This window comes from Bemisia tabaci, chromosome 8 (genome assembly GCF_918797505.1).
Source record: "Bemisia tabaci chromosome 8, PGI_BMITA_v3".
NCBI classification, from domain to species: Eukaryota; Metazoa; Arthropoda; class Insecta; order Hemiptera; family Aleyrodidae; genus Bemisia; species Bemisia tabaci.
The window spans coordinates 43,352,786-43,369,950 of record NC_092800.1 but is presented as its reverse complement, the minus strand read 5'-3'; the positions used below and the strand labels follow the sequence as shown (position 1 = coordinate 43,369,950).

At 36.0% G+C, this 17,165-nt stretch overlaps 2 protein-coding genes across 4 annotated transcripts in view; both read left to right on the top strand.

The window, feature by feature from the left end:
- LOC109030472 (matrix metalloproteinase-2) overlaps positions 1-17,165 on the top strand; it is a 364,259-nt gene that overhangs the window by 142,374 nt on the left and 204,720 nt on the right. The gene's annotated exons all lie outside the window — the stretch shown is intronic.
- LOC109030503 (uncharacterized) lies at positions 12,741-16,617 on the top strand. Its single transcript, XM_019041501.2, has 5 exons — positions 12,741-12,896; positions 14,416-14,683; positions 15,077-15,257; positions 15,388-15,476; positions 15,592-16,617. The coding sequence occupies exons 2-5, from the start codon at positions 14,438-14,440 to the stop codon at positions 15,757-15,759; spliced, it is 684 nt and encodes a 227-aa protein (XP_018897046.1). The 5' UTR covers positions 12,741-12,896; positions 14,416-14,437; the 3' UTR covers positions 15,760-16,617.

Genomic DNA, 17,165 nt, shown 5'->3' with positions numbered 1-17,165 from the left:
GCAGCGGCAGAAGTTACAATTTTTAACCACATTTATGTTTGTTCTTTTATAATTTTTTTCGTTCGTTTTTTATAAATGGAAGGCCTTGTCCAAACAGGGATGGGTATACGGAACTGAACTATCGTTAGTATTGACAGGGCTTTCATACAAAATGTGCACAACACGAGTAAACGCGTCTCATACACCCCTCCCCCACTGGCACGTTCCCTTGATGGTTTTTATAGACCGTATTCAACAGATCACATAGGTGAGATTATATCGATTGGTTCAATAAGTAACCACAGCCTCAAAAGTCAATTTAGAAATCTGAGGTAACGGGTCTTATGTGATCGAATTTTTATTCTCTCCATTACCAAATGGCAATGAAAACAGAAATTATTTCAGTTTTGAAATTTTCCCATTTTCAGCTTTTCCAAATTAAATCCTAAAAATTTTGTTTGCGGCTATGCTCTATTGTCTTGAACCAAACGATACATCGAACCACTGTCGAGCACGATCTATTGATGTTTCAAAAATCAAAACAAATGAGAAGGGGGCGGAAAAATACAGGCGGTCCATGGGCGGCAAGTAGGTAAATCCGGCCCTGCCAGTGTGTGATTCGAGTTTCTCCCCGCAAATAGACTGATTTAGTGGCTACGTCATTCGATATAAAATCGAACCCTTGGCTCAAATGTAAACAAACACAAATCCTTGTTTCTGATTCGCGCTCTTTTCAACAAAGTGATATAACGCGTCCAAGTGTTTCTTACAATCGAAAGTTCTCGTGTTTAATGAGTCTTTAATTGATTTAGGACCGATCAATGACTAAATTTTAATAAATTAACACAATGGAGATGTTACATGTGTGAGAAATTTACGATTTGACTGACTGTTGATTCTTACGTACAAGTTCGCGAGAAACACGATGGTGCCACTAGTTTTCTCTGAAATCAACTCCCAAGCTCAAAAAAAGCTCACAAGTTGAGGCCAAAACGGAGGGGGCATCCCACGCTATCCTGACACCGCAATCACACGCTGAATGTGGGAGCTGAATGTGGAAGTCATCGGCCCGATGCCTGAATTTTGCGCGTATGACGCGCAAATTTCAGCAACGATTCTCAGCAACCATCGGACCAATTTTGAATTTGTCTGAACTATTCGAGTAGATTTAATACACATCTGGATGAAAATAACTCGAATTTGCTAAATTTTAGCCGTTGGGCGATAACTGTTGACTTCCACATTCAGGTGCTAAATTCAGCGTCTGATTGCGGCATGAGAGCCCACCTCTACATCAAGACAAACACTCCATGCAAAGATAGGGAGCAAATACATTGACAGGGCTGCCACTTTATTTGGGGACTCTAAAACTGAAAACACGGCAACACTGCTAATGTATTTGCTCCCTATCTTTGCATGAAAAGTTCGTCTTGATGTAGAGGTGGACTCTTAGGATAGCGTTGGATATCCCCTCCATTTTGGCCTCAACTTGAGAGCTTTTTTTGAACTTGGGAGTTGATTTCAGAGAAAACCAGTGGCACCATCCTGTTTTTCGCGAACTTTTACGTAAGAATCAACAGTCAAATCGCAAATTCCTCACACATGCAAAATCTCCATTAACTTATGATGAATTCGCACATGAGGTTATGTTAGTTTCTTTCGGTTTGAACCAAGAGTTCGATATTATATCGGATGACGTAGTCCTTAAATCAGTCTATTCCTCGTATCCGCCCTCGTAACACACCGCATCACGGGGTGCGTTGGTTGACATTTTTTTTCTTTTTTCCTTTTTTTTATCAGAGGACAACATTATTACAAGGGCCGGCCCAGGTTTATGTCTTGTACTCAAGCAGATTAAAGTATAAAATAGCACCCATTAAAAGCGGCTTTTATTCAACCTCCTTTGTTTTATGTTCCGACGTGGCGGACTCAGCGCGGCGCCAGCTTTGACCTTAAAGCTCTGAGCTTCAAAGTCGATCGTCGCCAAGAAAGAGGCTTCGGCGCATGTAAACCTTTCTCCAATTATGACTGTTTGAGGAAGAGCCCATGGATTTAAGCCAACAACGCTCCCCGCCCACAGCCCCGAACCTCATCACTCACAAAAAACTGAGATGAACACCTATGACGTCAATGGATCATACTTTGCGTGTCGCAAAAGGCTTCGATATAGAGCCCAATTCACAGTATCAAACTTTTCATCTAACATGATTGAACTAAAAATTGGATGGAAAGTTGAATGCCAAAACATTTGATTCAATTACTTTCCGTTCCAATTTCACTCCAATTCCAATCAATTTTGCATCCAATTGACACCGCCAATTGGATGAAAAGTTGAATTTGACGTCACATTCACGTTTCCGTCCAATTTTTCATCAAAATATCGTTTTCGCGCGTCAGTATCACATTATTCAACTTTTCAACATGACAAGTTGCATTCAAGAATTGAATGACATGTTTGATAGTGTGATATGGGCTTGAAGAGGAATGACTACAAAATGACTATTTGAATGTCGAAAATTGTAATTAATGTTTACATGGCACATTTTGCGTAAATTTTGCACAAATAAGGCGATTCACAAAAAACTGAGATGAACTCCTATGACGTGAATGGATCATACTTTGCGTGTCGCAAAAGGCTTCGATACAAACAAAAACGACCGCAAATTGACTATTTAGATTCTCGGTCGAAAATAATTATATTTAATGTATTCATGACACATATTGGTCAATTTTAGGCAAATACCGCTTCAAATTGGACCGTGTTTAGCAGAAAGGAACCAAACCACATCAGCTATTGCCAAATTTAACGGGGCAATTTAATTTTTTGCAAGAGAACCTCTAGACCAAGGAACCTCTAGGTCATCCACAAATGCACAAGTCTGCATTGGAAAACCGAATTCACTTTTACTGTCTCTAAATTAAGCCAGGAATTACAACATTATGCAAAATGTAAATATTTATGAAATTGCACCCACATACCTCAATAAATTGAGGTACTGCACAAAATTGTGTCCGGAAAATGTTCAAATTCACCTTTAAAAAGCACAATTTTAAACAGTTTTGAGGTACGTTTACGTTCGCATGTTGGTTTTGGGAAATACGTTTTTTAATACATTTTCAAAAATTGAGCGCCCCTCAGAATTTTGCGCCCTAGGCTATAGCCTATGTAGCCTATTGGTAAATCCGGCCCTGATTATACTTTCAAACTAGTTTTAGTTGAGTTCATGAATACCTCAATTTTTTCAAAACCCACTGGGTCGCGGCTCATATCAGTCATGTTGGAATATGTTCGCGCACTTTTTGCCAATCGGGTCAATGGAGAATTTGCATGCAAATTTTTTATTGCTTCATCTGAAAGTGCTTAAAGAGCTAATTTCACAGTATTTTTCATAAATTTTTTCTGATATGGGAAATAGTATTAAAATCAATTTAAAAATGAGAAAATGCACCGCCTAGTGACTTCATCTGGCGGCATTTCCCATTTAAACACATGTATTCTATCAGATTAGATCATTTTGTCATATCTTCTCCGATAATTGTCCAATTTATTAATCAAGGGTATCCTCGTGTTCAGTTCTATCAGTAGTTTCCACTTAAACACGAAATTCGTCAAATTTCAGACACTTGCAAATGCTCCATTACCGAAATAACTAGAATACCTAAAATTGAAGTCAATTTGAAGTAGTTATAGAGACCGCACAAAGCGATTAATATTTTGAAAGAATGAGTTACATTAGTTGAATGAAGGGGGAATAGGTCGATGCGCGGAAATGAATTTGTTGGCTACAATAAACACCCAAATAAAATAGCCGAACCATCCCTCATGGAGGCATCTAGCGACCTTCTCTCAAACGAGAAAATCACACTTTTGACCCTTGGTTGAGCCTCCACGGTAGATGAAGCACTGTGTAACTCGATTGACTCTAATACAAGTTACCGTTGTGATGAATCGTCCAATTGCGTTGCATTGGCCAAGAGAGTGAATAATGGACATGAACGCTGCTTGCCGCTAGTAATAGGTGCCTATATGAAGGTATGATACTGGAGGGCCCTCGAGTGATTAGCATTTAGGAACTTTTCGAAACCAGCGAATTCCCGAAAATATTTAAAAACACAGAACAGTCAATCAGCTTAAGTATGCTTTAGGCGGGAATCACTGAGGAGAGCGCGTTTTGCGGAAAGCGCGACTGATCAAATGAAGGGGCCAAAACGAGGTACGCATTTCTGCACTTAAGCCCGAGCGGATACGCGAAACAATTTCTACGGTTTTTTTCGATTATAGTCTCTTGCTGGCAGCTTGACGACATCTTCAACAACGCGTTTATGCAGCTGACTCAACTCCGTCAAAAATTGAGATACGCACTTCTGCACTCTCACCACCGAGTAATGAAATTTCCACGGTAATTTGCCTTCAAAATGACCATTTTTTGGTAGGAAGAACAACTACTTGCCATTCTTGTGCGTGAGAGGAACACTATTTTTATACATGTACACCACTATGCTCTATTTATACAACACTATGATCGCGTCGCTTCCCCTCTGAAAAATGCGAACTATATCATAGTCACATTTTTTATTTAATTTTTCTTCGAATTTCTATATATTTATCTTGTTATTATGCTTAATTATTTTCCAATTTTTTTATCTTCGTACTTATTTGTTTAATTTTTTTAAAATTATTATTACTTTTATTTATTTATTCATAATCATTTATTTCTTTTTAATTCAGGGTTGGTCGGCGCATCGTAAATACTAGACTCTTTCTGAAAGCAAACTCTTGCAGTAAATTACAACTATACCCAGTCCTCCCTCCCCCCCCCCCTCCCCCCCAGATTTTTAATGAAGGCCGGATGGCTATAAAACGAAAGTCTCTTTTAAATTTGGATAGACAGAATTCTAATAGATTACCATCGACTCCAAAAAGGTTCTCTACTCCTGTAATCCGCATAATAGTTCGCTCCGCTGCTACCCCCCTCCTTCCCACAGCTGCGCTCGGGCTGACGCGAGCGCTCGAATTCAAATACCAGGTCCATTCGCGCCACAGCTCTGCGCCAATCCGGGCTTTAGTTTTTTACATTTTGAGGAAGAGCAGCGGGTATGCCAACATGCGCAATGAAATATCCAGTCCGTCATGTTCTTTTCATCCAAATTTTTTTGCCACAAATTTTCTTCAATAATTTTCATGGTTTTTAAATATTTTTATTTTATTGTATCATTCCTAAATGTGGTAATTCAGATCGAGCAGTCTGATCTTAATTCTATGTGAGGATTTGGCAGCCTTTGTACAGAGTTGGCATACCCTAGTATTGCAAAACCAAAACAATCGACGCCATTTTCCTCATTTTCCATCCAATTTCCACTCAACCACCTGCTTAGCTGCCGCTGCGTTGGTGAAGTCTCAGACTTTCTCTAACTACTTATCGTCAGAATTTTTGTTTCAAATCAAGAAAATCAGTGCGTTGCGCATTCATCTTGCCACTTGCCAGATTCCACCAACTGTAGGATTCCACTCAACAGAGATTTCTTTTTATTTGTAAGTAGCGTTGTTATTTCAACACTCACTCTTAATGTGAAAAATTCTCCCCATATACTTTCTCATGTGCAGGAACAGAGAGCACATACCGTTCTCTAAAAACAATGACATGATATTTTAAAGTCATCTATTAGTAGCTAGGAATGAATTTTGATTGCCGCTTCACACAGTCATGATCACTGTTTCCGAACCAGATATATAGCCGCTCATGATAAACCCTCTCCAGAATTGTTCCCAATCACATGGACTGACTCTGAACAAAGAAAGTCTCAACACTGAAATTCTAACCTATTGCATTGCTGAGGAAATAGAAATTTAAGGCGATTCGATGGACGCCATGTTTTGTGTCGAAATGGCATGCGATGTTTCGAACAATTGGTTCCATTTTTTCAGCTACTCGTCATTTTTCTCCAATTTTGAGATCGCAATTCTGTTGTCAGAAGACGGAAGCACTCATTTACCAATTTTATCAAAGAAATTCAACATAATAAAGGTGTGGTTTTCTTAGAGAGAAAATATCGCATTAGAGTGCAGTTATTCGATATCAGTATCGAACGCGATGTTTTCTCTCTGAAAAAGACACGCCTTTATTACGTTGAATTTCTATGTTAAAATTGGTAAGTGAGTGCTTTAGTCTCCTGACAACAGAATTGCGATCTCAAAATTGGAGAAAAGTGACGAGTAGCTGAAAAAATGGAACCAATTGATGCGATATATCGCATGCAGTTCCGACACAAAATATGGCGTCCATCGAATCACCTTAAAGTGCAAAATAGACGGTTCGTTACGCTTGGCGGTCAATCAATTATTATCTTTCAGATCTTGGCTCTAAGTCAGTGTTGGGATTTGAACAGACCAAAATGAGATCTCAAATTTCATTGAGATACCTACTTAAGTATCTATTGCAAACTGTGGACTGCCCTTCTGCGGAAAGATTTGTAAGTAAAGAGCAGTGGCAAAGATTCTGTCAGTCTACTCCATTATTTTAAGGAAGAGTTGCAATAATCCTGTATAATTGCGATGGACCTCTTTCTTCCGGTAAGAGGTGATATTATTTGTAAGAAAGTTTTAAGTAAGGCTAGGTACTGAATGGCTGGTTTATCACATCCCTCCAATGCAAGTTTCAAGTTACCTATTCAGACAGTGCAATGTTGAAAGGCTCAAAGTTATAAGTCAAGGGTATGCCCACTTCATAGTTTACGTCGGATGTTGAAGGGAAACTTTTTTCTAGGACCCAGGACCTAAGACTTCTATGGTCGAAAGCCTTTTCATGAACCTAAGTTTCTTGAGCCTTTTCCTCTCTGAGACCCCTGCAAATCCTCTTTAACTTTGTTTCTGCTATTTTTTGGTCAGAAAAGATACCCAATACTAAAGAACTTTATAAGTATGTACTTTAGTGGGTTCCTACCATCCAGATTCCCTGGGTTTCCAGCAGTTTGAAAAGGTGGCTAAGTCAGGTGATATGTGGTGATGAGGAAAAGTTGGAAAAATCAGGATAAAAGTTTATTGATATTGTGTGTAACACAATGGCTCAACAATTTCAGCTGTTGCCACTTGAGAGACTAGGTACATGCTTTGGGTACTGTTTTCCATAATTTAAATCTTCAGAAGTAGTAAAAATTTTGCCGTAAGTTTAGCAAAAGTCAGCCTGTTCAAGGGAAGAAAAAAATTCCTTCAAAGGAAGTTCTGGAGGCCCCATTCGGCTTCTCTGAGAAATCCCATGGAGCCTCTTTTGGCCCTTTTGAACCTTTGGTCCTCCTTTATCAAAAGAGATTCCCATCTTCTTTTCACTGGGGCCTGTCCCTGTAAAATTGGAACCATTGCCTTTTCAAATAGAATGATCCCAAAGCTCTCCTAGTTTATGACCTCTCAGGGGTCTCAACAAACTTACCATTTTTGGGTAAAGTCGTTGTCTCTAAAAGTAATGGCTTCTAGCAGAGGAGGCTGAAAATTTTTTGCAGGAGTTAAAAATTGAAAATAGGTACTCAATAAAGAACAAATTAAGGATACTCAAATTTTGGCTTCGCATCTTTTACCAGCAACTATTTTGGTTATTTAGCTGATCTCTATCAAGGCTCTTGGGTTTTTTTTTTTTTTTTTTTTTTTTTTTTTTTTTTTTTTTTTTTTTTTTTTAAGCATGTTTTTTTTTATTTTGCAACTTAGTGTGTGTCTGCTGTGTTTTCACAGGTGAATCATGGATGAAGAAGCAGATAATCACAAAAAGTTTTGGGATGTCCTTCTTCAATATTCGTACAACAAAACGAACAAAAACATGGCCAAAGATGAGTGGACTGCTTTGTCCAAAGTTGCAAATTGTTGTGATTTAAAAGGTGGTCTATCAAAAGAATTGATTGATCATTACAAAATAAAAAAATTACCTCCCCGCAAAAACAATTGTATCTGCACTCATTGGATAGTGAAAAACAAGCTCATATTCAACATAAAAAATAGAAACATACTAACCCTCGGATCTTGTTGTATCCGTAGGTATTTGAGTTACACTCCAAAAAAAATCTGTCTTGAGTGTGAAACCCCTTTTAGCCCTTCAGGTCGGAAAGGTAGAAATTACTGTCCACCTTGTAAGCTTAAGTGGTGTACAGAGAGAGGGTACAGTTATCGCAGAATCAATTACAAGGATTCAGAGAGAGAAAAACCTTGTCTTGATTGTAAAACCCCTTTTAGGCCTTCAGGTCGAAGAGGTAGAAATTACTGTCCATCATGCAAACGTAAGTGGAGAGGGTACAGATATGGCAGATTCCGTTACGAGTCTATGCGCCAAACAGGTCGCTCAATGAGAGAAAATTTTCATAACTTTGGAAACTTTAATGTTATGCCAAATGAAGGCAGGGAATCAGAGTTTTGCGGCACCGGTACAAGCATGTCTTATAATCCTAGTGCAATGCTAAATAGAAACAGGCAATCAGAGTTTTTTGGCTGTGTTTCAAGCAAATCTTATGACCCTAGTGCAACACTAAATAAAGAGCTGCAATCAGAGTCTCGTAGATGTGATTCAGGCGAATCAAGTAATCCTAAGGCAATGCCAATACCCAAACAAAATACCTGTGATACCTGTGAAATACCTGTGATTGGTGTTAAAGAACACCAATCACAGTTTCGTGGCCATGGTTTAAGCCACTCACTTAATAATAACAATAACTTGAGTAAAATTGTAAATCTCAATCTAATTCAGCAAGTTAAAGCACTAAAATTTACAAATAAGGCGGTCTTATTCCAGTATTTAGCATCTCAAGAATACATTAAAGGAACTAAAAAAATCAATTTTGGTATATATTCCACAAAAAAAATGAAAGACTTTAATGACCACAGGTATTATAAGTTGTTTATTGAAAATGTCATAAAGCTGAACGAGGGCAAACAATTAAACGATGAAAAACTGGCATTCTACTTTTATGTTAGTTACATAAACAAAAAAATTTGAAAAAACTCCATGCACAAGTGTTATGGGCAACTTTTATCAAATGTCTGTACATCTGAAACATGTATTTATTCGTATAAATAATCATATTTTTGTTTCAATCTATACATTCTCAACCAAATAAGTTTTTTTGGCCTGTAAATACTTAAAAACTGATCAAATATGAGGCATGTTATTTTTTATCAGCGGTTCTTTTAGTTCATCAAGCCTTCAAAAATGCATTGCTCTATTTTGTAACGTTAAGCATTCCAATTCTGCTTTTAATCCTTTTTTTCCTTTATCTTTTTTTCTCTTTTTCTTTTTTTCTTTTTTTATTAGTCTATTTCAATCAATCTGTTTATAACTGTATTAAAATTTTGTAGATTTCTAATCTATCTATGTGTTATCCAAATTTCTGTATTTCTTCCAAAATATTTGTTTTAAATGTTGTCCTGTAAATCCTGAAGTAGTTATTTTAATTCAAGTCGGAACTAGTTTTTCTGGAAATAGAAATACTCAAATTGCTGAGACAGCTCTCATTTATTTCCAAGAAAAAATACTTTTTCACTCAAATTCCTTTCATATGATCCGAAATTGACAGGTTTAAGTATGTCATGACTTGTTCTTGAAATCATCAAAATCATGTAATCAGCAATTGATTAGGCTTGTGAGACTGTTCCAGCTTTTTCCAAACATTTTACGCAGGAATGTTAAGTATAGTTAATTCAATATTATCTCTGCACCTTTAGCATGTGATACAGGGTTTTACAAGTTGTTTAATTTAGTAGACACTTAGTCTTTCAACATTTACTGCTGTACAATTTAATTTTATTGTAGTCGTGTAAAAGACATTCCCAAGATCTTTCACAAGGGTGATTTTAATGGTTAAGCATCCTTTTTCTTCTCATTTTCTCTGAAGAACCCATTTTCAGCCTTAAAAATCATATGTTAGCTTGCTTAATGAAAGGTGATCTTTTAACTTAAATTTTTAAAGTGTGCAATAAGGTCTGATTTTAATGCAAATAATTAGAGTAAACTTCATTTTCTTTTTTTAAAAAAAACGAAATTTTTGGAAGTAGATATTTTTAGATTTTTAGTCTCAGTGCTAACTTGTAATTTTCCTTGAAATGGGTAGTTAAAAGACTGCATGTGTGTGTAACTTATCTTCATTTACACCTTTTCTCGTCCAAATATTCATGTATGTAATAAGAGAAAGATCACTGAGTTTGACTCAATAAATAAGGTCAAGAGGCCAGCATTAATTGAAAATGCTCCCAATCTGTAATTATACTTATTTAGCAACGAGCATCCAAGGTATCAATTTTTTATATATCTATCAAGTTGGTAACATCATCTTCCACTGCAGTTTTGGCCCCTTGCTTTCATTTTAAAAACTTAGTGCTTGACCGTTGCAAAGCTCGGAGCGTTTACTCTCAATACCACAAAGTCTTGATGGTAATTCCTTTTTCTAACCACAGTCATAAACACTACCTACTGTAACTGTACAATTGCAGATGATAAAAGGCTATTTTAATTGCTGTAAGTAAAAATGTTGTTACATAACTGTGTTTTTTATCATAGTGTACGTTCTTATTATGACCTGCAAATTATTTAATTAAGTATTGTAATCTTGAAAGATATTTGTAATGTACTTCCTTAATCAAAATTTTTATCACTTGTTGTTCTTCAATCTTGGATTACACAGTTTTACTGCCGGTTATCAAAGAAAACAAATGTCAGAGGAATAAATCATCCCAAATACATTATCTAGAGCTTTTAAGAAAACATAAATTTCATGTCATTTAAAAGAAACACAAATAACATAGATAAAGCTATATTTTCTAGTAATGTAAAAATCCTCCACCAAAGTTTAGCTGTGTTTAGTAAAATTCAAATTCACGTCTTTTTGCTATAACTCAATGTCCTCTGCTTGTTTTTTTTTACTGTAGTGTATTGTTTAGTAAAACTTAAATATCTATGAAGCCGCTGTCACTAAAGATATCAATATTTATAATATTTAATAAAACCAAAATGTGTAACTCAATACTTTTATTCTTTCAACTTTAATTCCCCAACCTCTTTGTTAAAAAAAGGACGGAATTAAGAAAGAAAAAAGAACCACTCTCATGGGGAAAAGTTCTGACTTTACTCACGCAAGAAAAAAAAAATAAAAATCTGTAAAACAAGTTCACCGATTTTTTTAGAAATTTTATTATGCAGTCTAGAGCGCAGTTTTTAATCAATTGGGTAGGTACTCTCTGCACTTATTTTATCTTTTTTTCTGTATCCTGTGATTTTTGACTTCTAGTGCAGAATAACCTTGAAGTTCCACAATGGAGGTATTTCATCAATATCAACTAATTGATAGCTGATGTTTCCCGCTGAATTATACGACCAAAATTATCTCTTCAACAGATAGTTCACATGATTTGCCGTTTACAGCGTCAACTTTGATCCCCTCCTAAATAATTTCAAACATGTTCGGTGTTTTGCTCTCAAGAAGTGATTCCCTATCGACTCTAAGATCGAATGACTGCTTTTGCAGGTAAAGTCCCTATACTCAAAGCGATCTATTCTCATTTTGCATGAAATTTTTGATTACAGGGAACTTTTACATGTGAGAGCACAAGTCACATTGAATATCCCCTCCCCCCCCCCCCCCAAAAAAAAAAGGAATCTGCTCTTTCATAATCTGTCAGGAGATGAAGTGCAGATGAATTTTCACGTTTGGATGCCCCCACTTTTCATGAAGGCATTTTTAAGAGATTTTACAGGCGTAGGCAGCTGAAATACCCATGCCTAATGGTTCCGTCTTTTTCTATAAATTTAAAGTATGTACATAGTATTCTATCAAAATAGGTTTCTAAATTTCTAGTAGGGATTTACCCTAACATCCATCTCCTGCATTGATACAGAAAATGCTCCTTAAATTTGAAAGCCGATCATGAATAGGTAAATCATGACACTTTCTCACTGTTTTACCAAATATCGTCACCCTCTGGCCATAGTATCACAAGCGCCATGCGACGTTTACAGATTTCCGCCGCCATTTTATTTTTTCACAGAGAAATTGTTGACTGAATCTGTTAAAAAATTTCACTGAATTTGATCGGCAGCACAAATAAAATTCGGTGAAATTTTTGGAGAGCTTCGTTGAACAATTTCTCTGTAAAAAATTAAAATGGCGGAGGAAATTTTTGACGTCGTGTGGCACTTGTGATACTTCGGCCCGAAGGTGACAAATGTGCAAGGTACAGCAAGTCCGTAATAAAAACACATTCAATTCGAGAAGAAATCAACACTTACATTAAGAGGGATATTTAATATTGGCTGGAATTTTGTAAAATAAAAGTGTGTTTTAAATGTAGATCGACAGATTCTAAGAGATTACCGTCCTTCATTCCACAAAGGTACTCCAGTAATCCGCATACTAGTTCGCTCCGATTCTACCCCCCTCCTTCCCACAGCCGCGCTCGAGCTGCCGCGAGTGCTCGAATTCAAATAAAATGCCAATTCGCGCCACAGCTCTAGGCCAATCCACGCTTTAGTTTTTCACATTCTGCGGAAGAGCAGCGAGTATGCCAACATGGGCAATAAAATATCCAGTCCATCGCGTATTTTTCATCCATCTTTTTGAGCCCCAAATAATATTTGTGGCCATTGAATATTTTAAATAATATGTTTTCTACTTAAACTTGATGGCCTAGATCGACTTGTCTGAATTTTGTCTGCATTAAATCTTTTGTGAAGGATTCTCAGCCTAGGATAATGTTGGCATTCCGTAATTTTGCTGAACCAAAACAATGCAGATTCCAAAGAGAAAACGATTCGACACCATTTTCTACCACCTGTTACTGCGCAATTGCGCATCGCAATTCGCTAAGTATCAAAGCCGCTGCTGGGTTCGTTAAGTGTCGCCGTCGTGTTGTTAATTCTCGAATTAAGTAAACTCCTGAATTCCTGTGAATCGTAAGTAAAGTAGATCATTTGGCACTAACTTCTGCTCACTGTCAACGTACTATATGTAACTGTTGAGACAAAGAGTTTGTTTTTTCATGATTGCGCTGTGAAAAGATCTTGCTAAGCCTTGTTTCAGTAATTAGATGAAATAGATGTAATCTCAGTGCCTCTTCTCAAGTACTGGTGCAAATAATTTCGACAACCGTCACTGACTGAGCAAGGTTCCCAAGAGACAGCATGATCATCGTGAAGTCGACACCTTCCGGCCAAAGTATCAAGCACCATGCGACGTTTTAAATGTTCGCCGCCATTTATTTTCTCATAGAGAAATACCTAGTTGAATCTCTTTATAGATTTCGCTGAATTTTATCGGCAGCACTAAGAAAATTCAGTGAAATTTTTAGACAGCTTTGTTGAACAATTTCTCTGTAAAAATAAAATGGCAGCAGAAATTTTGCAGCATCGCATGGCGCTTGGGATGCTTTGGCTGGTATGTGACCAGGTGTATTGAGCTGTACCGCAGATAATGGAGTGACCACAGAATCTGATCACATGCAGTAACCCCAAAGAAAAAAGTTTCAGCACCTGAATCGAATTCAGCACATTTTACACGTGCACTACTAGATAGGTAATAGGAATATAGTGTCTGAATTCTCATGGAATTTTGACCTCTTACTCCTCTCTGCACTATAATTTACATCATGTCTCTACCTCAGCATAAATAACTCATGCCCACTAAATTCTTCGCACTTTTATCTAGAGCATAATAGGAGTCCATCATATTGACTCATGCACTTATTGTCAATGCTGAACTGAAGCCATGATCTTTTGTCGCACTCTGGGAGTGTTGATTCTTACTTGGCCTGGCCTTCTTAATCAAATGAGAGGTCTTTCGGATTTTACTTTCTCGACAGTTTTTTTAATTCCTTGTCCAAGATGAAGATCCCAAATTTTTATTGATACTGGTATAGTTTGAAACAAACTGCCGTGTTTTCAAAGGTTTGTCTGCATCGCAGAGTTGAACATTTCCTTGTTCATATTATTTAATAGTACAAAGGATCGCCCCTATCTCTCAGAAATCCAATGGGCTTTTTTCTCTTCAATACAAGGGGATACCTAATATAGGAGTTTTCAGAAAAAATTCATGAATGGTTTTTAACTCTGCAAGGCACATTTATTTACACATTGCAATGCTTTAAAGCTCATGCATAGTTTTTAAGTAGGTGGGCCCAATTTAAATGCAGATAGATGTGCTACAACCCGGGAAGCTGGTAAAGTCAATAAATTTAGCGAAAATGCGATCGCTTGGCGACTTCAGTCAGTGCCATCCGAGGAAGCGTAAACAACCGCCAAGTTCTTTTTTTTCAGCCAAAGAAAATGCAGAAATAGAATATGAATTTCATGGAATTTTACATGTAGGTAGGTATGCCCGCAACCTATTTAAGTACATGTTTTTGTGCCTACCTAAATTTGAAATCTATTTTTTCTATGATTTGCCACCTCTCTATATATTTTTGACTTGTTTCAGGTTTCTCGATTTCATCCAGAAAATGCCCAAACGAACATACAAAAGTCAAGGCGGCTCTTCTTCGAAGAAATATAAAAAACGACTAACTTCAATATCCCAAATTGTTGATATTTCCAAAAGTAATACATCAGTGAGAGGGGTCATCCAAAGTCTAAGTGGTTTGAAGGAATCTGATGCAGGGAATGAATATTTCCATTTCTATTTGCATGACTCAAATGGCAAAATATATTGCTTTGGCTTCTGTGAAAAACAACATAAAAAACTACGTGTAAGTAAATTTCACAAAGAGGAGATTCTTTGAGACGAATGTTAAATTACTAATTGCATAACTGAGAAGCTTCCTTGGAATCACACATTGTTCTTTTTTTTTCTTTCTTTCCTCTATTTCTAAATAAACTTGTCTAGAAGTATTTATTCTTTCAATGGTGAGCTCTCTCTTTCTTTATTAGGAGCATTTCTGACCATATCTAAATTGAAATTTTCTTCTGATTCGCATTGAACAAGATCATAATGGATGACATAAACTTAACAATGTGTAAACATAATGTGTTAAACTTTTTAGTATGATCTATTGAAATATTCAAACCTTTTATTTTACGTCTCTGGCTTCATTTGTGTAAAATCAATTAAATTTGTCTAATACTTTTTTCCTCATCTGTAGGAAGGAATGTCAGTAGAATTAACCAATTTCTGCATCCAGACCAGCAAATTCACAGGAAAAACTGAAATTAAGTTAACCGATGAGTCCACCGTGAGAAAGATAAAAACTATTGATGTTACAATACCCGAAAACTGGACTAAAATTGAAGACATATTTGCAATGGATGGAGATTCCCTCATTGGTGAGAAAAATCACATTGTCAACTTCATATTAATATAGTATTAAATTCAACATAATGCAATTATTTGATTAATTGTCTCTTTCCTTTTTTCTTTACTAATGACATTTAAGTGTGATTTTTTGATTTTCAGATTTTAAAGGACAGTGTTCAGAAACACCGAAGAAGGATAAGAAGAAAATTACTTTCATGGCAACAGATACAGATAGCACCAAATCTAGCGTAAGTAAAATTAAACCAACCAATTTTTTTTCAATCAAAACGAACACATCATAACAAATAATCTGCTGACCTTCACTCTATTTTCTGAACTCAACTGATTGTTTCTGTTTTACAGATTCAGATATATGCTTGGCTAACTGACTTGAACGTACCTAAAATCCAAAACATTCAAGAAACCAATAATTTCACATTGAAAGATGTGTTAGTTCGGACTTCCATGGGTGAAAAAGTATTACAAATAATTGCAACTACCATCATTCAGGTAGGAGAAACAAGTAAATAGGTATAATGCCCTTTGATATACTCACACATTTTCAACAAACACTTTTTCAGATTTATCATTAATTTCACTTAAATCCATTGTTCTTTTCTTTTTCTTGAAACATAAGAGTAAACATTACCGTTTTGAAAAAAATTTCCTCTCATATTCTCTGAAGATTTTTATTTTTTTTTAACTGTAGGTACTTAAGTTGTGAACAGTTTCATCTATAATCTTTATATTATATTTGTTTAAATCGGGGGGGGGGGGTGGGGAGGGGGGCTTTTTCTGAAAACTAACTGATTGACTGTTGCAGAATTTGAAGCATCTTACTCTCAGTACTATACACTCTTCATTGTAATTTTTCACTCTAACCTCAGTCTTAAAAACTATCTTCTGCGACTATATAAATTCGCAGATTATAAAAAGTTATTCAAAATTGCTGTAAGTAAAAATGTAGGAACTTTTTGCTAATCATTAAATAAGAAAAATATCAGAGGAATAAACCCTCCTAAATAAATTATCCAGAGCTTTTGAAAAAGTATAAATCTCATGTCATTTAAAAGAGGCACAAGTAACAAAGGTAAAGCTTTATTTTTTAAGTACTTAATGTCTCCATGTAACATCTTTCATTAATGAAGAGTAGTATTTAGTGAAATTCCAATTCATTTCATTTTGCCGTAGCCGTAACTCAATGTACTATCACTGGATTTTTTACCGTACTGTATCGTTTATTATAACTTAAAAATGTAGGTACTTTTATCTTTAGTGTTACTTTTTATTTCTGGTGTTTTTTCCCTTAAACATTTACTTTGCTGCTGTCTAATATGTGTAATTTGCTGTGGTTTTTTTTTTTTTTTAATAAAACCAAACCTCTTTCTACTTGGATGCCTTTATTTTGTTCAGTTAATTTCCCAAAAAAAGAAGCAATCTCATAGAATAATGTTGGAATACTAAGGCAATAGAAAGAATAAAAGAAAAAAAAGTTCATCTATTTTTGAAAAATTTTATGATTTAACCTAGAGAAATTATTAATCAATTGGCTAGGTATTCTCTGCACTTATTTTATCCTATTTTGTACATCCTATGAATGTTGAATCGCTTTGCAGATTCACCTTAAAATTTCAAGATGGACTTTTTCCAGCACCTATTATCAGCTATAAATAGCTGATGGTTCTTGTTAAATTTTGGCAAGGCTTACTGTACTCGAAGACCAATTCTTATTTGTAATATTTGAGTGTAGGGAAAATCACCCCCCCCCCCCCCCCCAAGTATGCTCTCAAAATAGGTATGACAGGAGATGAGGTGTGGATGAATTTTCACGTTTAGTTGACTTTTCATAATGGTTTTTTAAGAGATTTTACGGGCATAGACAGCTAAAATACCTACCTATACCTAATATTTTTTTATCCAACTTTTACCCTCTTGTT

What these genes read in the sequence shown, in the direction of transcription:
- LOC109030503 (XM_019041501.2), top strand. Translation starts at nt 14,438, where the DNA reads ATGCCCAAACGAACATACAAAAGTCAAGGCGGCTCTTCTTCGAAGAAA. An exon ending in AACAACATAAAAAACTACGT is followed by an intron (nt 14,684 to 15,076) that starts GTAAGTAAATTT and finishes CCTCATCTGTAG; the next exon opens with GAAGGAATGTCAGTAGAATT. An exon ending in CAGATAGCACCAAATCTAGC is followed by an intron (nt 15,477 to 15,591) that starts GTAAGTAAAATT and finishes TCTGTTTTACAG; the next exon opens with ATTCAGATATATGCTTGGCT.